Raw genomic sequence first — 27995 nt, forward strand, 5'->3', positions numbered from 1 at the left:
CTCCTGTTCATCTACTTTGGATTCCGGCATCTGCAGTTTTGTGTCTAATTCAGTTGAGCAATCCTGCTATGTTGTTAAATACATTTGTGAGTAGTTGAAAACTTAACGGGGGGAAGCTCAGTTTGGTGACTTAGTAAGTGTTTGAGCTTTCGGTGAACAGGGAGCAGTAAGAAACGAGAAAACTGACCCAACAGTGTTGTCTGCTACACCTGAAGTTTCCTATGCTATGACATTAGTGGGATATGGACTGTCGGCAGTGACACATCTTATCCATGATTTGGAGATGCCGGTGTTGGACTGGGGTGTACAAAGTTAAAAATCACACAACACCAGGTTATAGCCCAATAGGTTTAATTGGAAGCACTAGCTTTTGGAGCGCCACTCTTTCATCTTATCCAGTGTGCCTAATGTGGTGTCAGGAAGCAATGCTGTACCATTCTGGGAAATGTAGGAGCAGGAGCAGGCCCATTTAGCTCTGAGCGTTTGCCTGTGAAGATGATGGCATGTTTATAGTGTCTCTGGACGAGTAATCCAAAACCCCAAGATTGTTCTGGGGTCGTCGGTTTGATGTGGTGGAATTCGAATTCAATGAAAACCTGGAATTTTGTTTTACAAAATTTGACAAACGGTGACTAGGTTACTTTTGTTAACTGTGGTGAAACCCCATTGGGTTCACTAACAGGAGGAAATCTGCCACCCTTACCTGACCTGGCCCAACACGTCACTCCCAGTCCGCTCTCAGCTGCCCTCAGAAATGGCCGAACAAGACTCCAATCCGGGGAAATTAGGAGTGGTCAACAAACACTGGCGATACCCACGTGCCATGATGGAATTGCTTTTGTTTACAAAGTGGCCCGAGATATTTACTGCATTTAAGGCTGATGGGTGAGTGCAAGTTGTTGAGGCAATGAAGGGAACCTGAGGAGAAATGTCTTCACCCAGAGAGTGGTGCGGCTGTGGAATTCTCTGCCACAGAAAGCAATTGAGGCCCAAACCCACTCTTCAGGGAGGAATTGGATAGAGCTGTTCAAGTTAAATTGATCAAAAGGTCAGAGCAGGAACAGGGTTAATGATCAGCCATGACTGTATTGAATGTTGGAGCAGGCAAGAAGGGCTGAATGGCCTGTTCCTGCCTCTAATTTCAACGCCTGTTAAAGTTGAACGTTTTCAAGAGGGAGTTGGATGCAGTTCTTAAGGCTAAAGGGATCAAAGGGTATGAGGAAAAAGCAGGAGCAGGAGACTGAGATGTCGGATTAGCTGTGATCTCCTTGTTCAAAGGGCTGAATGGCCTACCTCCTACCTTAATGTTTCTGTGGGAGCCCTAATCTCTGTTCTCTGCTCCCTGTCAGGACCTCCTCCAGTTGCAATATGAAGGAGTGGCGGTGATGAAGATGTTTGACAAAGCCAAGGTCAACGTCAATCTTCTGATCTTCCTGCTCAACAAGAAGTTCTTCAAGAAGTGACGGAGGATGGGCCCCTCCCCTCGAATGTGGTAGCACTCCTGCGTCGTAAGATTTAAACTTTGCGTTTCTGCTGTGCAGACGCAATCAGCCACCAACACTAAGGAGGAGCGCAGTGTAGCACCTGCAAAAAGCATTTATTTATAGATATATATATATATCATTCTTCAAATCAAACTGGACTCGATTACTGATGGGAACTTAGCTTCTGATTGGCACAACTCCTCCCACAATTGGGTGCTCTCGCTCTCGCTCTCTCTCTCTTTCCAGCTTCTCCTGAGCTCTTGGAGTCTGGGGTTGGATCTAAAACATGGCATGAGGCACACATGCAGTCCCACAAACTGGTAGGTCCTGCCTAAGCAGCTCTGTTCCATTTGTGCCTCTCTCTCCCACATTTCCTTCAAAATGAAAGGTCTTTCCTTGCGGGTAAATCTTAGTCAGAACCTCTGACTAGAGCTGTTAGCAGTACCAGCCTCTGGTTTGGAGCAAGGGATGGGACTTTAGCTATCAGCTCAAGTCTCTGCAGTGCTAACTCTGTGACTGGACCGTGGGAACCCCAACTGAAAAACTTTAACTTCCTTTTTCTGCAGCAGATAACCAAATCTGTGCCTCGAGCGTGACTCCCCAGGGAAGCCGTCTCAGTCACATCAGCAGTTCCACTTTCTCAGTGAGGATTGTACTTTGAAAATGCACATCACTACATTTTCTTTGCTCTTTCTTCATTCTCATTCTTAACCTCTCTCACTCTTCTCTCTCTTGCTTTTCCTTTGCTTCCTGCCTCTCCATTCCCTCTATCTTCCCCTCTCCAACTCACTCCTAACCCTTCTTTCTCTCATTCCTTTTTCGTTATCCTTCTTTCTTGCTCTCTTCCCTTTTTTCTGTTTCTCTTCCCTTTGTCTTTATTACCTTCTGTCTCTCTTTATCTATCTCCCTTTTCCCTCTTCCCGTCTCTCTGTCTCTCTCTCTCTCTCTCTCTCTCTCTCTCTCTCTCTCTGTCTCTGTCTCTGTCTCTGTCTCTCTCTCTCTGTCTCTGTGTCTGTATCTCTCTGTGTCACTCTATGTCTCTGTCTGTCTCTCCCTCTCCCTGTCGTCTGTCTCTCCCTGTCATCTGTCTTTGTCTGTCTCTGTCTCTCCCTGTCGTCTGTCTCTGTCTCTGTCTCTGTCTCTCTCTCTGTCTCTGTCTCTCTCTCTCCCTGTCTCTGTCTCTCTCTCCCTGTCTCTGTCTCTCTCTCCCTGTCTCTGTCTCTCTCTCCCTCTCTCTCCCTCTCTCTCTCTCTCTCTCCCCCTGTCTCTGTCTCTCTCTCCCTGTCTCTCCCTGTCTCTCCCTGTCTCTCCCTGTCTCTCCCTGTCTCTCCCTGTCTCTCCCTGTCTCTCCCTGTCTCTCCCTGTCTCTCCCTGTCTCTCCCTGTCTCTCCCTGTCTCTCCCTGTCTCTCCCTGTCTCTCCCTCTCTCTCCCTGTCTCTCCCTCTCTCTCCCTCTCTCTGTCTCTCTCTCCCTCTCTCTGTCTCTCTCTGTCTCTCTCTGTCCCTCTCTCTGTCCCTCTCTCTGTCCCTCTCTCTGTCCCTCTCTCTGTCTCTCTCTGTCTCTCTCTGTCTCTCTCTCTGTCTCTCTCTCTGTCTCTCTCTCTGTCTCTCTCTCTGTCTCTCTCTCTGTCTCTCTCTCTGTCTCTCCCTGTCGTGTCTCTTTCTGTCTCTCCCTGTCTCTGTCTCTCCCTGTCTCTGTCTCTCCCTGTCTCTCCCTCTCCCTGTCTCTCCCTCTCCCTGTCTCTCTCTGTCTCTCCCTGTCGTGTCTCTCTCTGTCTCTCCCTGTCGTGTCTCTCTCTGTCTCTCCCTGTCTCTCTCTGTCTGTCTCTCTCTCTCTCTCTGTCTCTCCCTGTCGTGTCTCTCTCTCTCTGTCTCTGTCTCTGTCTCTCTCTCTCTCTGTCTCTCTCTCTCTCTCTCTCTCTCTCTGTCTCTCTCTCTCTCTGTCGCTGTCTCTCTCTCTCTGTCGCTGTCTCTCTCTCTCTCTGTCGCTGTCTCTCTCTCTGTCGCTGTCTCTCTCTCTGTCGCTGTCTCTCTCTGTCGCTGTCTCTCTCTGTCGCTGTCTCTCTCTGTCGCTGTCTCTCTCTGTCGCTGTCTCTCTCTGTCGCTGTCTCTCTCTGTCGCTGTCTCTCTCTGTCGCTGTCTCTCTCTGTCGCTGTCTCTCTCTGTCGCTGTCTCTCTCTGTCGCTGTCTCTCTCTGTCGCTGTCTCTCTCTGTCGCTGTCTCTCTCTGTCGCTGTCTCTCTCTGTCGCTGTCTCTCTCTGTCGCTGTCTCTCGCTGTCGCTGTCTCTCGCTGTCGCTGTCTCTCGCTGTCGCTGTCTCTCGCTGTCGCTGTCTCTCGCTGTCGCTGTCTCTCGCTGTCGCTGTCTCTCGCTGTCGCTGTCTCTCGCTGTCGCTGTCTCTCGCTGTCTCTGTCTCTCCCTCTCTCTGTCTCTCCCTCTCCCTGTCTCTCTCTCTCCCTGTCTCTCCCTGTTGTGTCTCTCTCTCTCTCTCTCTGTCGCTGTCTCTCTCTCTGTCGCTGTCTCTCTCTCTCTGTCGCTCTCTCTCTCTGTCGCTCTCTCTCTCTCTGTCGCTCTCTCTCTCTCTGTCGCTCTCTCTCTCTCTGTCGCTGTCTCTCTCTCTGTCGCTGTCTCTCGCTGTCGCTGTCTCTCGCTGTCGCTGTCTCTCGCTGTCGCTGTCTCTCGCTGTCGCTGTCTCTCGCTGTCGCTGTCTCTCGCTGTCGCTGTCTCTCCCTGTCGCTGTCTCTCCCTGTCGCTGTCTCTCCCTGTCGCTGTCTCTCCCTGTCTCTCCCTGTCGTGTCTCCCTGTCGTGTCTCTCTCTGTCTCTCCCTGTCGTGTCTTTCTCTCTCCCTGTCTCTCCCTGTCGTGTCTCTCTCTGTCTCTCCCTGTCGTGTCTCTCCCTGTCGTGTCTCTCTCTGTCTCTCCCTGTCGTGTCTCTCTCTGTCTCTCCCTGTCGTGTCTCTCTCTCCCTGTCGTGTCTCTCTCTCCCTGTCGTGTCTCTCTCTCCCTGTCGTGTCTCTCTCTCCCTGTCGCCTGTCTCTCTCTCCCTGTCGCCTGTCTCTCTCTCCCTCTCTCTCCCTCTCTCTCCCTCTCTCTCCCTCTCTCTCCCTCTCTCTCCCTCTCTCTCCCTCTCTCTCCCTCTCTCTCCCTGTCTCTCCCCGTCTCTCCCCGTCTCTCCCCGTCTCTGTCTCTCCCCGTCTCTGTCTCTCCCCGTCTCTGTCTCTCCCCGTCTCTGTCTCTCCCCGTCTCTGTCTCTCCCCGTCTCTGTCTCTCCCCGTCTCTGTCTCTCCCCGTCTCTGTCTCTCCCCGTCTCTGTCTCTCCCCGTCTCTGTCTCTCCCCGTCTCTGTCTCTCCCTGTCTCTGTCTCTCCCTGTCTGTCTCTCCCCGTCTCTGTCTCTCTCTCTCTGTCCCTGTCTCTCTCCCTGTCTCTCTCCCTGTCTCTCTCCCTGTCTCTCTCTCCCTGTCTCTCTCTCCCTGTCTCTCTCTCCCTGTCTCTCTCTCCCTGTCTCTCTCTCCCTGTCTCTCTCTCCCTGTCTCTCTCTCCCTGTCTCTCTCTCCCTGTCTCTCTCTCCCTGTCTCTCTCTCCCTGTCTCTCTCTCCCTCTCTCTCTCCCTCTCTCTCTCCCTCTCCCTCTCCCTCTCCCTCTCTCTGTCTCTCTCTCTCTCTGTCTCTCTCTCTCTGTCTCTCTCTCTCTGTCTCTCTCTCTCTGTCTCTCTGTCTCTGTCTCTCTGTCTCTGTCTCTCTGTCTCTCTCTCTCTCTGTCTCTCTCTCTCTGTCTCTCTCTCTGTGTCTCTCCCTGTCTCTGCCTCTCCCTGTCTCTGCCTCTCCCTGTCTCTGCCTCTCCCTGTCTCTGCCTCTCCCTGTCTCTGCCTCTCCCTGTCTCTGCCTCTCCCTGTCTCTGTCTCTCCCTGTCTCTGTCTCTGTCTCTCCCTCTCCCTGTCTCTGTCTCTCCCTGTCTCTGTCTCTGTCTCTCCCTCTCCCTGTCTCTGTCTCTCCCTGTCCCTGTCTCTGTCTCTGTCTCTCCCTGTCCCTGTCTCTGTCTCTCCCTGTCTCTGTATCTCCCTGTCTCTGTCTCTGTCTCTGTCCCTGTGTCCCTGTCTCTGTCTCTCCCTCTCCCTGTCCCTGTCCCTGTCTCTGTCTCTCCCTGTCTCTGTCTCTGTCTCTCCCTGTCCCTGTCCCTGTCTCTGTCTCTCCCTGTCCCTGTCCCTGTCCCTGTCCCTGTCCCTGTCTCTGTCTCTCCCTCTCCCTGTCTCTGTCTTTATCCAATGCCCCTCTAAACACCTTTTAAGTCAGAGACCGAGCGAGACCTTGCTGCTGGTTTTGTGGGGACGAGGAGGAGGAGGAGGAGGAGGAAGGGAATATGGTGATGCAAGTTAGGAAAGGAATCTGGTCCTGCCAGCAGGGGAGGGGTAGTGGAAGAAGAATGCAGGTGGAAGAGGGACCCAATTCCACATTGGGAAGGGAAAGAAGAGAGTAAAAAAGGAGTCTGGTGCTTGGGGTTGGGGGATGGGGAACCGACCCCCAACCACAGCGGAGTGGGTTTGAGAGTCAATGTTGCCAGCGAGGGAGCTAACATAAACCAAAGTCTAAAGAAATATTGAATTCAGCTTCCTACAGCAGACATTAACATTTAGAATAGTGAAAGGGAATTTAAAGCTGATTAAAAACACTTTTAACACTTTTTAAATAGTTGCTCTTGAGCACTGATTTCACAATAGAGTGCCTTTTTTAAATAAGTTCCATGCTGTCGAATGTTCACTCTCCACCTGTGTCTGAAGCAAAATGGGGCTGCTGTCTACCTCTCACTGCCTGCCCAGTGCTTGCCATTCTCACTTTTATTTGCTGTCAGTGCATGGCAACGGTCCGTTAGCCAGGGATTTCAATCATTACCCAAGAGAAGGCATCTCTGGTCAATAGACACTGCCTACTGCTGGGCACTGCTCTTGTGTACTGGCAGTGCTGCCCCTTGTAGACATATAAACTGCTGCCAATCCCACACGCAGACAGGCAGGAGGCTGGAAGAGCACAGCAAGCCAGGCAGCATCAGAAGGTGGAGAAGTCGACATTTCGGGTGTAACTGTTCTTCAACACCCGAAACATCAACTTCTCCACCTCCTGATGGTGCCTGGCCTGTTGTGTTCTTCCAGCCTCCTGCCTGTCTGCGTGTGGGATTCCAGCATCTGCAGTTTTTTTTTTGTCTCTGGCCAATCACACAAGCTGCAACTCGAGGCGGCATGATTTTTAAAAAAAATTTAAACGGTACAGAAATCAAAGCGGTTGAGTGTGGTTGAATTCTCTGTCATCTTGATTTCCTGCTGGAAGTGCAGCCCTGTTGTAAATATTTACAATCTCCATTCCTTCCATATTTCCTTTCTGTTCTCGAACCTGTCTTGTCCACTGCCTGTGTGCTGTGTTTTAATCTCGGATTGGCCGTGCAAGGTCACAGAGTACTTGGATCACAAGCATGGGTAGGTGCTCAGTGCTTTTAAATGAGTGGAGGCTCCCAAAGCCCAGCTGGCAGTTCTGGTCTTGAGTATTGGGGGGGGTGGGTGTACCTGGGAGGAGGGGTGGGTGCTACCAAAGGTCTCAGATGGTCAGTGAATATCTGAGCTGTGGTGCAACCCTCACCCCATCAGCAGGATGGAAATCTGTCTGTCGCTGCTATAAGGGTTCAGGTTTCGCTCTGAGACTGCCCATATGTTCACGCCTGTTTCAAATCTTCAGTCTCTGACTCAGGAACAGAGAGGGACAGCAGGTGTGAGAAACAAAATTCTGTCTCCATGGTAGTTCTTGTGAAACTTGGAAGGAATGCTGTATCTAACCCAAAGCTGTATCTGTCACTGGAGTGCTTGATGGGAACAATATGGACGAAGCTTTACGCTGTACCTAATCCTGTGCTATCCCTGTCCTGATGTGTTTGATGGGGACAGTCTAGAGGGAACTTACTCTGTATGTAACATCGTGGCATCCCTATTCTGGGGGTGTTTGATGGGGTCAGTGTGGAGGGAGCTTTACCTTCACATTAAAAGAATAGAGGGAGGTTTACTCAGTGTCTAACCCTGTGTGGACTGGCCCAGGCATTTGATCTTTGTTTTGATAGGGGACAGTTTTCTTTAAGTTCAGAATGTGTAGAGGAAAGCCTTGCTTCTGGTTTAAGTGTCGAGGGAGCATCCAGCCCGGTGCTGTACCTGTCCTCAGAGTGTTGGTGGTTTTGTTGGGAGAGAAGAATGATTTTCTCTGGTCTGTGTAAAAATGGAATGTGGAGTTTGCAACATAAGTTGCTGCTTTTTAAAGAGGGGGGAATGTGAAATGTGATCAGGCTGTCTGTTGTAATTAGTGATCCCCTGCCTTGCCAGAACCGGGCACAGATAAAGCACAGCTTGGGGATGAACTTTGTGAGCCAGGGATGGGAGTGACTAACTACAGCGGGTAAGGGTAAGAGACGACAAATCAGCTACTATTCTGAAATCTCTGGTTTTGATTTGGGAGTGAAGAAAATGTGTGTTTTTGATGAATCTTTTGAGGTCTTCAAGTTGAGAGATCAGTTGCCATGGTAATTCTCACACACCAGATTGCACTGCAGCCCCAATAGCCAGTGGCCTCGCTCTCCCTTCAATTGTCATTCTTCACCTAATTAATCCACGTGACAGCAGAGGAGTGGGTTTTTGTTTTACATTTGTCTAACACTCCACAGGAATATAATTCAAAAATGCAGAAGTGACACTTGCGTAACACCTTGGTTAGACCACATGTAGTGCTGGCTGGTGCAGTTTCCACCATCCTGGTTATTGAGAGGCTGGCAGAAATGCTGTAATGAATGATCAGGCCACAGCTCTTGCTTTTCTTCTCAAAGGGAAGGGTGTGACCGAATCGCGGTGTTTAAACTTGACAAAGGGTTCAATGATGTAGATACAGAGAAGGTGTTTCCACTTTGGGGGGGGGGGGGGGGGGGAGATGGAGGGAGGGAGGGGGTGGCAGCGAGTAGTATATCAGTCCACAACAAGGCAATCTTCGAGATGGGGCTGAGTACTTGTCCAAGTACCGACGGGATCGGCAGCAAACCCAATTGATTTGGTGATGGAGATGGTGGGGTAGAGGTCATATAACTGGACTAGTAATCCAAGATGCCTAGGCTAATGATCAGGGGGGGTGTGTATAACTTCCACCACCACAATTTAATCACCAATGAATCTAGTCTCTGTGCTGATGACCAGGAAGCTGTCATTGGTTCATTAACGTCTTTTCGGGAGGGAAATCCATCATCCTTACTTGAACTGGGCCCATCTGTGACTCCAGACCCTCCAGAGGTGGTGCTGACTCTTAACTACTCTCTGAAGTGGCCTTAGTGAGACTCACAGTTCAATGGGCAATGGGGAATAACAAATGCCAGCCTTGCCAGTGATGCCTACAGCCCATGAAAATAAGAATCCACATCTTGTGATCCAATAGCACTCTGCAGCCTTAGGCACCCGGTTTGCAACAATGCATCATGCTGAAATCAAATCTACTCTTTTTGTTTTTCATTTTTTTCTCACTTATTCGAAATAAAGTATTTAGATTGCCTATCGAGTTGTATCTCGTCTCTGACACCAACAATGATCTCACTGAGGTTGTCTTTTGCCTGGCTGTTTACAATGAATTATAGAGGGCTGATGCTGGAGGGCAAGGACTGCTGCGTCCTCCATGAGAAGCCACTCTGTGGCTTCAGGGAACCTTCTCACTGTGGTTTGATACGTTTATACTTAGTTCTGGTCTCCCCGAAAGCCTTTGATATATTTACCTTATTCCAGCTCTTAAAATTCCATTGCTTTAAAACTAAAGGTTTCAGTAAAAACACTATTTCCACTTGTTCGGTCGGGGCCACAGATACAAAGAACCAACTCAGAACAAACGTATTTAATCAGCGTTTGGTGAGAATGTGGATCTCCTCTGATATTAAAACAATCTGGGCCAAGTAAGAGTTTTTTTTTTGGTATTTGTTCATGGCTTGTGTGAGTTAGTGGCTGGACCAATGTTACCAATGTTGCCCATTCTTAGTTGCCTCTTGAGAAGTTGGGGTCGTGGGGAAGTTGTCACCTCGCACTGTTACAGTCCATGTGGAGAGACTTCCACAGTGCTGTTGAGGAGGCGGTTCCAGGATTTTTACCCATCAACACTGAAGGAATGGCCAATTATATTTCCAAGTCAGAATGGTGTATGTAGAGTGCAAGGGGAGCATGCAAGGGATAGTGTTCCCATGATCTGCTGCCCTTGTCCTTCTAGATAATGGTGACTGTGGATGCTGTTTATGAGCCTTGTTATAACCCACTGGGAAAGTGTCATAATTCTCAAGTCCCACTCCTGAGATTGTTATCAAAACTTAATCAAATAGCGAATTCCCCTATCTAATGGAATCAGGTCAACAGAACACACTGATAAGATTCCTATACTTATTTCAAATAAATATTAGTTCTCATTAAGTTCCAACCACAGGCAAATTAGACTATGAACTACGAGCTAAATGTCCTAACCCTGCCCCTCCTTTTAAAACCTCTACATATATACAAATAGACAAAAGAACATTGGTGTTATAGGTAGAGGAAACAATACTGGGGAAGCAGTTCAATAGCACCGGACCACTATACAGTGATCCTTTTGGTTCCCACATCCTTCCATTCTCTGATCTTCCATCCTATTCTCAGTTTTTTTGCTGAAGGCACAGCAATTGTTCAGTTTCAGTCACTGGTAAGAGGTGTTTTGTAGCAAATGATGGGAGAGGAATAACTAACTGGATCCAGGTTTAAGTTACTTTGCTATGGAGAGGTAAAGACCAATTTTACTCCTTCTAATCCAGGCACCTTTGCTGCTGTGTTGTGTTAAACAAGCACAGAGCTATCGTCGGGGGGTGACTTCCAGCATCCATAACTGATCACGATTGCACAACTAATTAGCAATCTGTTGCAGGCTGAATCTCGCTTTGCATCCACAGCCTTATTCCCCTCCTTGCTGTATAAACAAAACAGCAGTGTAAGCACAACTCCCAATGAGTTCTTGCTTAAAAGTGCAGCAACTCTGTTCCCATTACTCGGTTCTAAAAATAGTCCTTGATTTGTCTTAGTCCACAATCAAAGATAGAGAGAAATAAAAAGAAGCTGTCTTTGCAGTGTATGGGCCGAAGTTATTGGAAGTTTCCATAAAATCCTCATGAAATGCTGGAAATGTATGGCAGGTCAGCTGGGCCCAACGTTTGTTCATGACAAGTTTAAATAGGCTGCTCACTTGCATCAGGTTCAGGACTATATGGGTTGATCTGGAGGGTCAGTGCTGAGAGCGCAGCACTGTCAGAGAGTCAGTGCAGAGCGACGTGTGAGGAATGTTTGAGGACTCTTGGTTTCTACTCTGGAAGGGGAACCTAATTGAAACATACAGAATACTGAATGGCCTGGGCAGAGTGAATGTTGGGAAAATGTTTCCATTGGTAGGAGAGACTAGGACCTGAGGGTACAGCCTTAGAGTAAAGGGAAGACTGTTTAGAGTGGAGATGAGGAGAAACCTCTTCAGTCAGAGAGTGGTGAATCTATGGAATTCATTGCCACAGAAGGCTGTGGAGGCGAGGTCATTGAGTTTATTTAAGACTGAGATAGATAATTTCTTGAGTGTCAAGGGGGTTATGGGGAGAAAGCGGGAGAATGGGGTTGAGAAACTTATCGGCCATGATTGACTGGCAGAGCAGACTCTATGGGTTGAATGGCCTAATATTTGTTCCTCTGTCTTATGGAGAGCCGCCCTGTCGAAGGGTCAGCGCAGAGGGAGCGCCGCCCTGTCGGAGGGTCAGCACAGAGGGAGCGCTGCCCTGTCGGAGGGTCAACACGGAGGGAATGCCGCCCTGTCGGAGGGTCAGTGCTGAAGGAGCGCCGCCCTGTCGGAGGGTCAGCGCTGAGGGAGTGCCGCCCTGTCGGAGGGTCAGCTCTGTGGGAGCGGGCCCTGTCGGAGGGTCAGCGCTGAGGGGGTGCCGCCCTGTCGGAGGGTTAGAGCTGAGGGAGCGCCGCCCTGTCGGAGGGTCAGCGCTGAGGGAGCGCCGCCCTGTCGGAGGGTCAGCGCTGAGGGAGCGGGCTCTGTCGGAGGGTCAGTGCTGAGGGAGCGGGCTCTGTCTGAGGGTCAGCGCTGAGGGAGCGGGCTCTGTCGGAGGGTCAGCGCTGAGGGAGCGGGCTCTGTCGGAGGGTCAGCGCTGAGGGAGCGGGCTCTGTCGGAGGGTCAGCGCTGAGGGAGCGGGCTCTGTCGGAGGGTCAGCGCTGAGGGAGCGGGCTCTGTCGGAGGGTCAGTGCTGAGGGAGCGGGCTCTGTCTGAGGGTCAGCGCTGAGGGAGCGGGCTCTGTCTGAGGGAGCGGGCTCTGTCGGAGGGTCAGCGCTGAGTGAGCGGGCTCTGTCGGAGGGTCAGCGCTGAGGGAGCGGGCTCTGTCGGAGGGTCAGCGCTGAGGGAGCGGGCTCTGTCGGAGGGTCAGCGCTGAGGGAGCGGGCTCTGTCGGAGGGTCAGCGCTGAGGGAGCGGGCGCTGTCGGAAGGTCAGTGCTGAGGGAGCGGGCTCTGTCGGAGGGTCAGCGCTGAGGGAGCGGGCTCTGTCGGAGGGTCAGCGCTGAGGGAGCGGGCTCTGTCGGAGGGTCAGCGCTGAGGGAGCGGGCTCTGTCGGATGGCTGAGTTGTCCCCAGTGTCTCAGATCCTATGTTTTTCTCCCAGCACTTAGTTGCTGTTTCTGTGGAAGCTTCTTGTACAGAAATTGGCTGCTGCACTTTCTTCATTGGTGGACTTCAGTGAAGTTAGTTCGCTGGTTGTATGGCACTTTAAAACACTGGTTTTAAAAAATCAGTATAGAAATTCAGTGTGTTTTGGCCTGTTTAGTGTTTGCAGCATTTCATCTGTTTTTAAACATAATACGTATTAAATTACTCTGGAAATGTTAAATGGGAGATGCATAGATTTATTTGGTGGGGTGGGGGAATGGGAAATGGGTGTTAAAGGAGATGTAAGGATTCGGGGACTGAGACAGCTAGAAAGACAGATGGCAGCTGTGATCATATCGAATGGCAGGATGGGCTCAAGGAGGGGCTGAATGGCCTTCAATCAGGAACATCGGTGAATTTTGCTGAGACACTGAGTCAGTTTCGGGCCAGTACACTTTCTGTTCCTACTTCACCAGCTGTTAAATGACACCTTGTATCTGAAGCTGGGTATGCCTGCTTGTGCCCTGGGGCTCTGCAACGCATAGCCTGCCTCGCGGTAAGTGTTTTTAATTTTCTGTTTACTAAACACAGCATGGCAGGATGTAACTGCAGACTCTTACACACAAACACACACACCCCACCACCACCTCCTCCGACCACCCACACAGACCCAGATGAGCCACCTTTAGGTATCATAGAATCCAGTGAGGTAGAAGCTATTTGGACCATCGAGTGTGCACTGACCCTCTGAAGAACATTCCATTCGGTCAACAACAGCCCCTCTCTCCCCACCCCGACCCAACCGCCATCCCCAATCCCCATAACCCCACATTTACAATGGTTAATTCACCTAGACTGTACATCCCTGGACACTTCAGACAAATTAGCATGACCAATCCTCCTAACCTGCTGTACCTAATGCACTGCTCTTCCTGTGAGAGTGTTTGATGGGGACTGTTTTGAGGTAGCTTTACTTTCAGTTTACTTTCATTTTAAAAGAGATGAGTGAGCTTTAGGTTGCTTCTAACCCTGTGCTGTACCTGTTTTTGGAGTGTTCAATGGGAGAAGTATAGAGGAACCTTACTCTATTGCTGTAAATGCCCTGGGTGTGTTTGATGGGGACAGTACAGAATGAGCTTTACTCTGCATCTAATCCCATGCTGTTCCTGTCTTGGGACTGTTTGAAAGGGATAGCGTCGAAGGAGTTTAACTCCATATTTAACTTGTACTGTCCCAATTCAAGGAGTGTTTGATGGGGACAGTGTTGAGTGAACTTTGCCCTTTATCTAACTCAACATTGTGCACTCCATTGTGGCTGACCGTGCAGGGCTCCCTCAATGCTGACCCCCTGACAGTGCGGTGCTCCCTCAGTGCTGATCTTTGAAGAGTGCTGGTGCTCCCTTGGCGCTGACTCTCCCACAGTGCGGGTGCTTCCTCATCGCTGACCCTCCCACGGTGTGGGCGCTCCCTCGGCGCTGACCCTCCCACGGTGTGGGCACTCCCTCGGCACTGACCCTCCCACAGTGCGGATGCTCCCTCATCGCTGACCCTCCCACGGTGTGGGCGCCCCCTCGGCGCTGACCCTCCCACAGTGCGGGTGCTCCCTCATCGCTGACCCTCCCACAGTGCGGGTGCTCCCTCATCGCTGACCCTCCCACAGTGCGGGTGCTCCCTCATCGCTGACCCTCCCACAGTGCGGGTGCTCCCTCATCGCTGACCCTCCCACGGTGTGGGCGCTCCCTCGACGCTGACCCTCCCACAGTGCGGGTGCTCCCTCATCGCTGACCCTCCCACGGTGTGGGCGCTCCCTCGGCGCTGACCCTCCCACAGTGTGGGCGCTCCCTCGGCGCTGACCCTCCCACAGTGCGGATGCTCCCTCATCGCTGACCCTCCCACAGTGTGGGCGCTCCCTCGGCGCTGACCGTCCCACAGTGCGGGTGCTCCCTCATCGCTGACCCTCCCACAGTGCGGGTGCTCCCTCATCGCTGACCCTCCCACAGTGCGGGTGCTCCCTCATCGCTGACCCTCCCACAGTGCGGGTGCTCCCTCATCGCTGACCCTCCCACGGTGTGGGCGCTCCCTCGGCGCTGACCCTCCCACAGTGCGGGTGCTCCCTCATCGCTGACCCTCCCGCAGTGCGGGTGCTTCCTCATCGCTGACCCTCCCACGGTGTGGGCGCTCCCTCGGCGCTGACCCTCCCACAGTGTGGGCGCTCCCTCGGCGCTGACCCTCCCACAGTGCGGATGCTCCCTCATCGCTGACCCTCCCACGGTGTGGGCGCTCCCTCGACGCTGACCCTCCCACAGTGCGGGTGCTCCCTCATCGCTGACCCTCCCACGGTGTGGGCGCTCCCTCGGCGCTGACCCTCCCACAGTGTGGGCGCTCCCTCGGCGCTGACCCTCCCACAGTGCGGATGCTCCCTCATCGCTGACCCTCCCACAGTGTGGGCGCTCCCTCGGCGCTGACCGTCCCACAGTGCGGGTGCTCCCTCATCGCTGACCCTCCCACAGTGCGGGTGCTCCCTCATCGCTGACCCTCCCACGGTGTGGGCGCTCCCTCGGCGCTGACCCTCCCACAGTGCGGGTGCTCCCTCATCGCTGACCCTCCCGCAGTGCGGGTGCTTCCTCATCGCTGACCCTCCCACGGTGTGGGCGCTCCCTCGGCGCTGGCCCTCCCACAGTGTGGGCGCTCCCTCGGCGCTGACCCTCCCACAGTGCGGATGCTCCCTCATCGCTGACCCTCCCACGGTGTGGGCGCCCCCTCGGCACTGACCCTCCCACAGTGCGGGTGCTCCCTCATCGCTGACCCTCCCACGGTGTGGGCGCCCCCTCGGCTCTGACCCTCCCACAGTGCGGGTGCTCCCTCATCGCTGACCCTCCCACAGTGCGGGTGCTCCCTCGGCGTTGACCCTCCCACAGTGCGGGTGCTCCCTCATCGCTGACCCTCCCATGGTGTGGGCGCTCCCTCATCGCTGACCCTCCCACAGTGCGGGTGCTCCCTCATCGCTGACCCTCCCACGGTGTGGGCGCTCCCTCGGCTCTGACCCTCCCACAGTGCAGGTGCTCCCTCATCGCTGACCCTCCCACGGTATGGGCGCTCCCTCGGCACTGACCCTCCCACAGTGCGGGTGCTCCCTCATCGCTGACCCTCCCACGGTGTGGGCGCTCCCTCGGCGCTGACCCTCCCACAGTGCGGGTGCTCCCTCGGCGCTGACTCTATTAGTGTCGTTCTTGATCAAGTGGTGAAATATCTATCATGGAGCCTCAATCCTATGGGATTCTCTTTGAGGGACGAGAACATGCTTCAAATGAGATCTCTGGTCTTTGTCCTACTTTGTTTTCCTGACCCCCCCCCAGAAGCTCATGGAACCCATAAACTGGATGGTGTTTATGTACAATTGATGTAGCGACAGTTACAGCTCTGTCTTGGGGTGTACTGAATGTTGTGAATTTAAATTCTAAATGAACGATAGTGAGAGGAAGCTCTGAGGAGGCACCTCAGGAATCAGTACAATCTTTCCATTAGCTGCCTCAGTTAATAACTTTTTATTTCAGTCAGTTTTAAATGGAGATCAGTGTGCCACATATGAATTATCAGAGAGTTGCTGTTGAAAATAAATAAGACATGAGGGAGTTCACCATGGTTCCCATGAACATTATGTCAACTCCTAACTAAGACTACAATTACAATGTATTTGTAATCACCCACCCTCTCGCCATAGCCTTGTATCAATCCCTAAACTAATCCCACTGCCCCGCGCTCTCCCCATAATCCTAACTCAATCCTTAAACTAATCTAACTGCCCTGCTCTCTCCGGTAGCCCATGTTGATCCCCAAACGAACCCCACTGTGCCACACTCCGCCCATAGCCCTGTCAATCCCCAAACTAATCCCACTGCCCGTACTCTTCCCCCTAGTCCTATATTAATCCTTAAACTAATCTAACTGCCCCATTCTCTCCCCTAGTCATGTGTCAATCCCCAAACCAATCCCAATAACCCTGACTCTCCCTGTCTTAATCCCAATAAGCCCCACTCTCCCTGTCGCTCTGTATCAATCCCCAAATTCCACTGTCCCACTCTCTTCCCATGGTCATGTGTCAATCTGCAAACTAATCCCACTGCCCTGCTTTCCCCATAGCCCTGACCCCCTCCTAGAAGTTCATGGAGACAGTGTTGAGTGAACTTTGCCCTTTATCTAACTCAACATTGTGCACTCCATTATGGCTGACAGTGCAGGGCTCCCTCAGTGCCGACCCCCTGATAGTGACCCCCCCTAGCCCTGTGTCAATCCCTAAACTAATCCCACTGCCTTGTTCTCCCCATAGCCCTGTATCAATTCTCAAATTAATTTGACTGCTCTGTTCTCTTCCTGTAGCCCTGTATCAATCCCAAAGCTAATTCTACTGGACACTCACCAGCAGCCCTGTATCAATCTCCAAACGAATTGTACTGCCCCTCTCTTTGCCCATAGCACTGCATCAATGCCCAAATTAATCCCAGTGCCCTATGCTCTCTCCATAGCCCTGTATCAATCCTAAACTAATCCCACTGCCCTGTGCTCTCCATAGCCCTATATCAATCTTCAAACTAATCCTACTGCCCCTCCCTTTCCCCATAACACTGCATCAATTCCCAAATTAATCCCATTACCCGGCTTTTCTTTCTATCCCATGCCAATGAATGTCACGTCCCGGGAAGAAGCTGTTCCTGAACCTACTGGTGCGTGTGTTCAGCTTCTGTATCTTCTGCCTGATGGAAGAGGTTGTAGGGGAGCATTACCAGGAAGCGAGGGGTCTTTGATGATGTGGCAGCGAGCTGTGTAAATGGAATCTGTGGATGGAAGGTTGGCTTCTGTGATAGTCTGGGCTGCACACACAACCTTATGTAGTTTCTTATGGTCCTAGGCAGAGCAGTTGCCTTACCAGGCTGTTTTGCACCCAGACAGTATGCTTTCAATAGTGCATCTGTAAACGTTGGTGAGGGTCCTTGTGGACATGCCAAATTTCCTGACCCATCTCAGGAAGAGGTGTTGTTGTGCCTTCTTGACCACTGCATCTACTTGCGTAGTCCAGGACAGGTCTTGACTTCACCCCTTGCCTGGGGCACAGTGACCCTCAGCTTAAACCACCCCCAGTCATCTCTTTCCAATAAGAGAACAGCCGATAGTTCTCTGGCACTATGGTAAGTTTACCTGAGTGCCTTGGAGAGAGGCACATCTCCTGACTATGTCGAGCTGTGCTGCAAGGAAATGCTCATAACCTTGTCAGTTGAGTAAGAAACTAAGGATGAAGTTGTGCGTCACAGTTCACTGGGTTGAGTATCTGTAAAGGATATTACTGGGAAAAGGAATGAATTTTTTCCTGTCTATGTAATAAATTTCCAAATTGCCTTAATCTAAGAATGTAATAAGTTAGCAAACCTGACTGGAAAGGAACATTGTTTATTGTTAAACACCCAAATAAAGCCAATACTCATGGCATTTGTAGGCTTGCCCCAGCCCGTGACAGACAGTTCTGCAGATGTATCCCTGCTTCTGCTTTATTATTTTTTTTTCTCTATATCCAGAATTGCTATCACATACAATTGGATTTTTTTTCCTCACCACCAAATTATCATGACTCTTATTTTTGTGTTTTTCACTGTCAAATGCCCCTTGCAGCTAACTGGACAGTTACAGACAAAGCCAATTATAGGGTGGGCAGGGAGAGCAGGAAAGGGCTCAGGCACCAGTAACAGGAACTCATCACTTATGACCAAGGGAACACATACTCAATGAGCTCCACAAGAAAATTAGTGATTCCCCATGGGTCTTGTAGGGGTTATCACAAATAGACCCTTTGACCGCACCTTCCAAACTTACGACCACTTCCATCTTGAAAGACAAGGGCAGAAGATACATGATAACACAACTAACTGTGAGTTTCCCTCTAAGCCATTCACCATCCTGACTTGGAAATATATTGCTGTTTGTTCACTGTCATTGGGTCAAAGTTCTGGAATTCTCTCCCTTCTGGCATTGTGGCTTCAGCTGACCACCCCCTTCTCTTGGGGCAGGCAATAAAATGCTGGCCAGCCAGCGATGCCCATGAGTCACTAAAAACTAAAATAATTTATCTTATTTTCTTCAGTGTAACAAACTTGTTTTCTTGGGTAAGATGCCCATTGGCGGCATCTTATAAAAATGTTCAATGACTAATCCCCACAGTAATCAATGTAATTTATGGTATATCAAGACAAGTTTTACCCTGGGGTCTGATTTGTTCTGTATTGTCCTGTGCAGAGGTTATTGGAAAGAGGGGGGATCAAGTTTAACAAGAGGGTCTTGTGAATCTTTAAAGAAATAAGTATTGGACCAAAAAAATCAGGAGAGTTGTTGCAATGTTTACTCCACAGGCTGAAGTTTCAAAATGCCTTTTGATTGCTATGAGAATTTTTCCAGGGGTGGAAAATATAACAATGAATTATTTGTAGCTTTGCTGAGATTGTGAGTAGGTAGAGATATTGGTGCAAGATCTGATGACAATGAGATGGCCTGCGATTTAGTATTAACAAGAGAGAAAAGCTCAAGTTGCATTAGGAATAGCTAAAGCGCAGCTCTAAGTAAAACAACCACTTTAACTGGAAGAAAATGATAGAGAAAGAGAAATGAAAAAAGCATGAATTGGAAGAAAATGAGAATTTTTGATACTGTTAAAAGGAGACAAATTGAAACTTTACGCTTTGCATAATTCAGCACTAGGACACAGACTTGAAAAAACAGGAACACCAATTTGTACTACAGGGAAGGTGGTGCTGATTTGCTTATGATATTGTTAGCATGGAGACTGTAAAACATAGGATCAGGAATAGGCCATTCAGCTCATCGAATCTACTCTGCCATTCAATGAGATCGTGGCTGGGCTGATTTGATCTGATCCTGAACTTCAGTCTCCTGCCTTTACCCCCATAACCCCTTGATTCCCTATCTCAGCCTTGAATATACTGAATGACCCAGCCTTGACAGCCCACTATGGTAAATAGTTCCCCAGATTCACTCCCCTTGGAGAGAAGAAATTCCTCCTCATCTGTGTCTTCAATGGGTGACCCCTTATTCTGAGATTAGATTAGATTAGATTCCCTATAGTATGGAAACAGGCCCTTTGGCCCAACAAGTCCACACTGACTCTCGAGAAGAGTAATCCCACCCCCAGACCCATTCCCTACCCTATATTTACCCCAGACTAATGCATCTAACACTATGAGCAATTTAACTTGGCCAATTCACCTGACCTGCACATCTTTGGATTGTAGGAAGAAACCGGAGCACCCCGAGGAAACCCCCAGGTCCCTGCTACTGTGAGGCAGCAGTACTAACCACTGAGCCCCCATGCCACATGTTGCCCCTCTGGTCATCGACTCTCCCACACAAGGGGAAATAACCTCTTCACATCTTCCCTGTCAATTCCCCTAAGAATCTTGTATGTTTCAATAAGGTTACTTCTCATTCTTTTAAACTCCAACAAGTAAACGCTACAACCTCTCCTCTGAAAACAGTCCTTCTATACCCTGAATCGGCTGAGGGAACCATCTCTGGACTGTTTCCAATGTCCAGTCTGTCTTTCCATAGCTAAGGGGCTCAAAACTGTTCACAGTATTCTCGTTGTTGTCTGACTAGTGTCTTGTGTTTGTTTTAGCAAACCCATATAGTCCATTCCCTTTGCAACAAAAGCCAATGTTGTCTTGGCCCCCACAAAGCACTGGTTATGGTCAGTCAACAGCAATACAAGAGACTTTAAAAACAAATTGTGCACTCATTATAAGATATTAGGAAGAAGGTAGAACAAATGCTTCAAGAAAACGCACAGAGCTCTCTCAATTAAAAATAAATTGTGATTTGTCAGCGATGCGTGTGATACTGTCGCCTGAGAGCACCCAAAAAAAAGGAAGAAGTAACCACAAAGAGTTCTGCCATCTCCAGGGATCCCAAAAGAACCCAGGTGGGGACGCAATGGCCTCCTTGTATTATCGCTAGACCAGAGACTCCCATAATGTTCTGAGGACCCAGGTTCAAATCCTAAACATGTCAAAAGAAATCTGGAATTAGGAGTCTACGAATGACCATTGTAAACTATTGTCAGTTGTCAGAAAAATCCAACTGATTCACTAACGATGCTGTCCTGACCTGCTCTGCAAAACGAGAGGGTGTAGGTTTCAGGTGAGAGGGGAAAGATTTAAAAGGGACCCAAGGGGCAACTTTTTCATGCAGAGGCTGGTGTGTCTATGGAATGGGCTGCCAGGGGAAGTGGTGGAGGCTGGTACAACATTTAAAAGGCATCCAGTTGGGCCACATGAGTATGAGGGGTTTGGAGGGGTATGGGTCAAATGCTGGCAGATAGGACTAATTTGTTTGGGGATATCTATTAGGCATAGACGATTTGGACCAAATGATCTGATTGCATGCTGTACATCTCTTTGATTCTATGACCTGACTTCTGGCCCATGTGGTTGACTCTTAACTGCCCGGTGTGTAACCCGGAATGGACTGACCTCCTTCCTTCCGTGCCTTATTTTGCGTTGCCTGACAATGCAGAGGGCAGGTTGGGGAATTATTACGGTACAGGAGGAGGCCACTCGCTCGACTGGCCACATGCCAGCGCTGTCTTAACACTGTCGCACCTCAATCAAATCTCTCCTTCGAGGTCCAGGGAGAGACCCCTCTCCTTCCCTGACTGGACCTTATCACTAAAACCTTCTCAACGCTAGAAACGTTCTGATCAATCTCCTTCTGAAGGGTCCTCCCTGAAATGTACCGACCGGAATGGTACGAGTTGCCAAACTCATTCCTGGCATGTGTAGTGAGTTCAGGCCCAACCTGTGAGCGCATGCCGCCATCCCAAACCATTCCCTCGCGATCATTCCAGAGGCATAGGAATCGGAATTTCCAAGTTATCTCTGATTATCGAATCACTATCCCATTGAATGGTGGAGCAGACCCGACAGGCTGAATGTCCCACTTCTGCCCCTCACCATCACCTTGTGGCCTTGGAACTCAACTTGGTTAGTAAAACTCTGAATCATCAAATGTCACGTGTACCTCAAAATCGAGTAGGTTGACTTCTTGGAGGTGAATAGTAACGGGGAGGCTAGTCCCTCACTGTTGACATCCCAAATGGCCTACTTCTGCTCTCCATTTTGTGGTCCCATTGCATTGATGTTGGACGCCCAAATGACCTACTGCCATTGGGTGCCCATGTGACCCATTGACATTAGGTGCCCAACTGCTGTTGGGTACCAATGCAGCCCACTGATATTGGGTGCCCATGCTGGCAACTGCTGTTAGGTGCCAATGCAGCCAGTATGGGTGCTCATGTAACCCACCACCATTGGGTATCCACGCAACCAACTGCCCCTCAATGTCTATGTGGCCCACAAATGGGTGAGGCCTTTGGGGTGGGTGACACTGAGGCCTGGCGCATGGAACAGCCCATTTCCCGATGGTGCCATATGCAGGTTGACCCAGTCGGGGGGGGGGGGGGGGGGTGAGGTGGCCTGGGTCCCATGCGGTTGACGCCTAAGATTAAAAATGGCGGACCGGACGGTTGGCACGACTGAACAACATGGCCGCCATATCGGCCGACATGACAACGTTGGCACAAACGAGTCAGTGTGGAGAGCGCGCTTTTTCGGTGACGGCTGGGAGGCGGGCCTTAGCCCAGTCCGCTAATGCTATTGGTCAGGCCAAACGCCAATCGGTCGGCCGGGCCAATCGGCGGGATTTGATGGGTGTCCCTGTCTGTGGTTGTTCGGGTCGTACGTCAATTCTGCACGCGTCCAATCCATTGGCTGTGAGAATATGCCCTTGTGGGAAATGATTGGATGGGAACGCTCCGTGGAATTGGGTCCCACCCAGGCCAGTTAGGCATGATTGGTTAGATTTCAGGTCAATCTCCAGCGTGCGTCCAATTGGCTGTGGTATGGTCATTGCCTCTGCAATTCCGGTGAATGATCGGTTAAGGACAACGTCAATCATGGGTCGTAGAAACCAATTCGCTGAGCGATAGAGGGCGTAACCACCTGTTTGTCTAATGATTGGCCAATGACCACATCAATCAACCAGGGGACTGACTGATCGGTACATTCATTCCCGCCCCTCTAGTAGTTGATTAGTCAGTACCGACGTCGATCATTATTAAATGACCCGCCCATCCTCTGAGACGGGGTGTCCTTTGCACTTGTCCTTTTGGAAGATCGAGAGATGATTGGTCAATTCCGATCACTCATTGTTAAAGGACCAATTTTCGGCGAGGACGGGGTGATCTGAAGCCTTTGAAGTGGATTGGAAGATGGTTATGTCACTCATTATTAGGGGACCAATCGACTGGAAGGCCGGTGCGTTCCGCCGCTGACTTGAAAGCTGAGTGGACAGGATGCACGTCACTCAGTGTTAAAGGACCAATCAGTTAGAAGGCTGCTCCGTCCCGCAGGCGGGTTGGGAGTGGATTGGATCAGGTTTACGTCAGGCCAATCGGATGGGAGCTCGGTATGTCCCGCTTGTGGTTTGAGAATGGATTGGACGAGATACACGTCTCCCTCTGTTAAAGGACCAGTCGGTTGGGACCCGGCGGTCTGTTAACCCCGCCCTCCGAAATACCGGAGGTGGGATTGGCCAGTGCGAGCGTCAATCCATCGGCAGCGGCGCCCAATCGGAGTTAGCAAAGGGGTGGTGGGCATTCCGCCGCGTACCATTGGGCAGGACCTACGTCAGTCAGGAATAGCCGCCCAATCGGCAGGGGGAGGGGAAACGGTGCTGCGCCTCCGCCGGCGGCTATTGGGCGCCAGGGCCGTCCGTCAGCGCCGGGCGAGCCAATGGGAGTGGCGGAAGGGAGGCGGGGGGGAGGTGGGCTCGGCGGCGGCGGCGCCGGTTGTTGTTGGAAACGGGCGGCGGAGGAGGAGGAGGAGGAGGATGGTGAGTGATGGAGGGAATGAGGGAGGGAGTGAGGCCACTCTCCGCCACCCCGCCCTCCCCCTCTACTACTTGGGACCCCCCCGGAGGGGATGGGAAAGGGGTTGCACTGATCAGAGCCTGAGACAGAATCGGGGGGGGGGTTCTCCCCGGGATCAATAATGGGGGTTAACCCCCTCCGGGTAGGCCCAAAGCCTCGGGCTCGAGTAGTAGAGCAACCCAGGAGGGGTAGAGGGGGTGGGTATGAGGAAGGTTTGTGCCACCCCCCCCCCCCCCCCAGTGAATGGGGAGCTGGACTCCCAATTCCTTCCCAAAATATATTTACACCTCTACCCCCTGCAAACACAACCAAATAGGATTGACAAGGATGTTATATTGGAATGTCACTACAGGCCATGAGGGTAAAAAGGAAAATGAAAAATCCATCCAAATTAATAATTTTGCATTGATCAAGGTGTTTTTTTTTATTAAAAAAACCCTGCAGTGCTGGGTTTCCAGTTTGGTTCCTCAGGTTTTAAGAGCTGAGCATTTTGTTTTATTACTGTGAAATATTGTTGAGAGTTATTTCGAAAAAGCCGGCTGTAATTGATCCTCAGTGTGTCGAGTGTTGAATGTGTACGTTATGTTCAGTGGGCAAGTGTGAGGGTTGCAAGCTTTCAGTGTGAATATGGACATTGCAAGCTGTCAGTGTAAATTTGAATGTTGAATATGGACGTTACAAGCTTTCAGTGTGAATGTGAGCATTACAAGCTGTCAGTGTGATTATGAGCATTACAAGCTATCCTATATGAATGTGAGCATTACAAGCTGTCAGTGCAAATGTGAATGTTGAATATGGACATTACAAGCTATTCTGTGTGAATGTGAGCATTACAAGCTATTCTGTGTGAATGTTGAATATGGACATTACAAGCTATTCTGTGTGAATGTGAGCATTACAAGCTGTCATGTGAATGTTGAATATGGACATTACAAGCTGTCATGTGAATGTTGAATGTGAGCATTACAAGCTATTCTGTGTGAATATGAGCATTACAAACTGTCAGTGCAAATGTGAATGTTGAATATGGACATTACAAGCTGTCAGTGTGAATGCAAGCATTACAAGCTGTCAGTGCAAGTGTGCATGTTGAATATGGACATTACAAGCTATTCAGTGTGAATGCAAGCGTTACAAGCTATTCAGTGTGAATGCGAGTATTACAAGCTGTCAGTGCAAATGTGAATGTTGAATATGGATGTTACAAGCTATTCTGTGTGAATATGAGCATTACAAACTATTCAGTGTGAATGTTGAATATGGATGTTACAAGCTATTCTGTGTGAATATGAGCATTACAAGCTATTCAGTGTGAATGTGAGCATTACAAACTGTCAGTGCAAATGTGAATGTTGAATGTGAGCATTACAAGCTATTCTGTGTGAATGTGAGCATTACAAGCAATCTGTGCAAACGTGAATGTTGAATGTGGACATTACAAGCTGTCAGAGTGAATATGAGCATTACAAACTATTCAGTGTGAATGTGAGCATTACAAGCTATTTAGTGTAAACATGAACATTATTATTTTGTAAGTATAAATACTAAACATACTATCCCAAATTATTTTACATTCGTAACTATTGAATATTAAACAGTATCAGGTATCTGAAATTATTTTATGAAAATTGCAGTTAAATTTTAAATATTTAATACAGAAACTCAAAATATTCAAAATTGATATGTGTAATTATGGAAAGGTCTTTAATCAATATCTAATTTTCTTTGGAGATTTGAAATGTATGTAGTGTTTATCTTGTAATGTTTTAGTCAGTTGGGTATTTAAAATGTCGAGTCTGTTAATATTTTAAAATGTTGTTAGGTTTCTGAAGAGGAATATTATGTGTGGGCATTATCTATCTGCCTTTTAAACTATTACCTTTAGATTGATGCAAACTTTGCTTATTGCTGGTCGAATGTTTAATTCTTAGCAAATATGGATTGGTTTCATCTGTATGCTACAAGCACTTTCTAAGTGTGGTAAATGTCGGATGATAACTTCAAAGCAAAATATTTAACTTCAGGATGTGAAAAATCATTTTTAAGTAAAAGGCTGATTTAATATTGTGCCCAGGGTTGTGTGGCTAATGTGATCGAAGAGAATAACAAAAATACATTAAAGAGGGCAGCTGGATAGAAGCACGAGAGAGAAAGGGATAGAGGGATAGGGTGTTATGGTGGAGGAGATGGAGATGGGGAGGGGTGGGGTGGGGAGGGGATGCTCAAGCTGAATCAGCATCACAGAACAGAGGGCCTGAATGGCCTATTTCTGTGCTGGGCCAATATATCCATGCTGGCCGTTAAGAGATTTATCTTTGATTTTTGCCAAGGGCAGCCTAGTGGTATTATCGCTGGACTATTAGTCCAGAGACCCACATAATGTTCTGGAGACCCGGGTTCAACTCCCACCACAGCAGACGGTGGAATTTGAATTCAATTAAAAAAAAATTTAAGAGTCTAATGATGACCATGAATCTATTGTTGATTGTTGGGAAAACCTATCTGGTTCAGTAATGTCCTTTTAGGGAAGGAAACTGCCCTCCTTATCTGGTCTGGACTGCATGTGACTCCAGCTGAAAATGTGTTGCTGGAAAAGCGCAGCAGGTCAGGCAGCATCCAAGGAACCGGAGAATCGACGTTTCGGGAAGGGCTCATGCCCGAAACGTCGATTCTCCTGCTCCCTGGATGCTGCCTGACCTGCTGCGCTTTTCCAGCAACACATTTTCAGCTCTGATCTCCAGCATCTGCAGACCTCACTTTCTCCTCAAAGATTTTTGCATGTGACTCCAGACCCACAGCCATGTGGTTGATTCTCAACTGCTGTCTGGGCAGTTAGGGATGGGGGATAAATGCTGGCCTAGCCAGTGATGCTCTCATCCTGTGAATGAATGTTTTAAGATAAAAGTGATATGTATGGAAATGATGACTGGGCCATCATTGAAGCAGTGTGATGTATTTTTTAATGCTTGTTGATTATGTGCCTGGGTCGGGGGAGTGTTGGTATTTGCCCAGTGGTCTGACAGGTTTCTCCTGCTCAGGATGGTGCTGGGTATCTCCCCTGGTAGGGCATTTCCTTTTTCCTCCTCCTCCTATGTTTACCCACGAATGTAGTTTTGTGGATGGGGCAGAGGGTTAACACTAAGCTGGGTGCTTTCGCAGGTCGGCTGTCCTCGGCTCCAGTCGGGCAGGGTTGGCGTCTTGATGCCACTCCGCCACTTTTTGGATCGAGGGAGGTTGCCTCATCTCTCCTACCCTCTCGCCGTCTGGACCCGTGTGAAGCAATGGGTCAGGATACGGGACGAAGGGAGAGGTGGGAAGGGTTTGTCTGCGGCGCTGTTTATTCCGCCAGCAATTCTCGACTTGCTGTCCTGGGTGCACTTGCACCCTCTTGGCTTGTTCCTGCAGGCTGGATAGATCTGTGAAGCCTTTGGAAAGTTGATAATTACAGTGCTGGTGGGTATTAATTAAAGGGGGCGGTGGCTGCTGTGAATACGCATCGTGATGCAGACTTCCACCCCACCCTTCTCTGCCTTGTGACCCCCCCCCTCCCCCCTCCACCAGCGCTAGTGCTAATCTTCTCTCCAGTTTCTTACCCCCTGCTGAGAAAGGTTGGGGGGCCTTGGATTAATACAAAGACAGAGTGTGGGCTTGGGTGGTGGGGTTCGTGCCCCTGGGGGTGAAAGGAGAGGGCTGCCCATTGTTATTCAGCTTGAGTCCTCCCGCGTGGGGGGCTGTCACGCTGAGCAGGATTTGAGAGATCGCGATAGGGAGAGGTCGCTTGCCCCTCGGACCTGCAGCATCATTCAGCATGATCCACTTCCTTGGCCTAAAAGCTTGAAGATCTCTCTGTCTCTGCCCTGGGTGTACTGAATAACTGGCCATCCACAGCTCTGGGGTGCAGAATCCCAAAGATTCACCACTGTCTCTGAGAGAAGAAATTCCCTCCTCCTCTTCTGTCGAGCGGGGGCCTGGCCCCTGTTCGCGAGATGCAGTCCCCTGCTTTTAGAATCACCGGTTGGGAAAACATCCCATTTTTATCCACCCTGTCAGAAGTTTCAATCAGGTTGACCCCTCATTCTCTGTCTCCTCAATCTCTCCTAATGAGGCAATCCTGCCATCCCAAGGGTCAATCTGGAGAACCTCCATTGCACTCCCTCTGTGGCCATTAGATAAGCAAGGTAGAACTGAAAGCAACACTCCAGGTGTGGTCACAGGGCGGCACGGTGGCACAGTGGTTAGCACAGCTGCCTCATGGCGCCAGGGACCCAGGTTCAATTCCCGCCTCGGGCAACTGCCTGTGTGGAGTTTGCACATTCTCCCCGTGTTCGCGTGGGTTTCCTCCGGGTGCTCCAGTTTCCTCCCACACTCCAAAGATGTGCAGGTCAGGTGGATTGACTGTGCTAAATTGCCCATAACGTTAGGTGCATTAGTCAGGGGGTAAATGTAGAGTAATAGGGTAGGGGAATGGGTCTGGGTGGGTTACTCTTCGGAGGGTCAGTGTGTACTTGTTGGGCCAAAGGGCCTGTTTCCACACTGCAGGGAGTCTAATCAAAGATAGATTGATCTAATCTGTCAAAAAACCAAGGCCCTATACAACTGCAGGACGATCCTCCAATCCTCATTGTTTGCCGCTCCCACACATTAACCTTTCGTGTCGAGGCCGCATAGGGCGTTGGTGATGGCACTCTTGGGATACTGTGTACAGTTCTGCTTGCCCTGCTGTAGGAAGGATATTAAACTGGAGAGGGTTCAGAAAGGATTTATCAAGATGTTGCTGGGAAAGGAGGGCTTGGGTTCTAAGGATGGGCTGGATAGGCTGGGACATCTTTCTTTAGAG

General features: G+C 50.0%; 1 protein-coding gene and 1 pseudogene across 1 annotated transcript in view; both read left to right on the forward strand.

Annotated features, from left to right (window-relative positions):
• The window catches only part of iqgap3 (IQ motif containing GTPase activating protein 3), a 106049-nt gene extending 103413 nt beyond the window's left edge, over positions 1-2636 (forward strand). The window contains 1 exon segment of the mRNA XM_087984967.1: positions 1350-2636. Within this exon segment, the coding sequence (XP_087841093.1) occupies positions 1350-1463 (114 nt within the window). The 3' untranslated portion in view covers positions 1464-2636.
• A 19136-nt stretch (positions 2637-21772) lies between these two features.
• Positions 21773-27995, forward strand: part of LOC148135324 (uncharacterized) — a 31493-nt pseudogene continuing 25270 nt past the window's right edge.

Source organism: Chiloscyllium plagiosum, unplaced genomic scaffold (assembly GCF_037043375.1).
Source record: "Chiloscyllium plagiosum isolate Xiang-an unplaced genomic scaffold, Cpla_swu_hap1 HiC_scaffold_50, whole genome shotgun sequence".
Lineage (NCBI taxonomy): Eukaryota > Metazoa > Chordata > Chondrichthyes > Orectolobiformes > Hemiscylliidae > Chiloscyllium > Chiloscyllium plagiosum.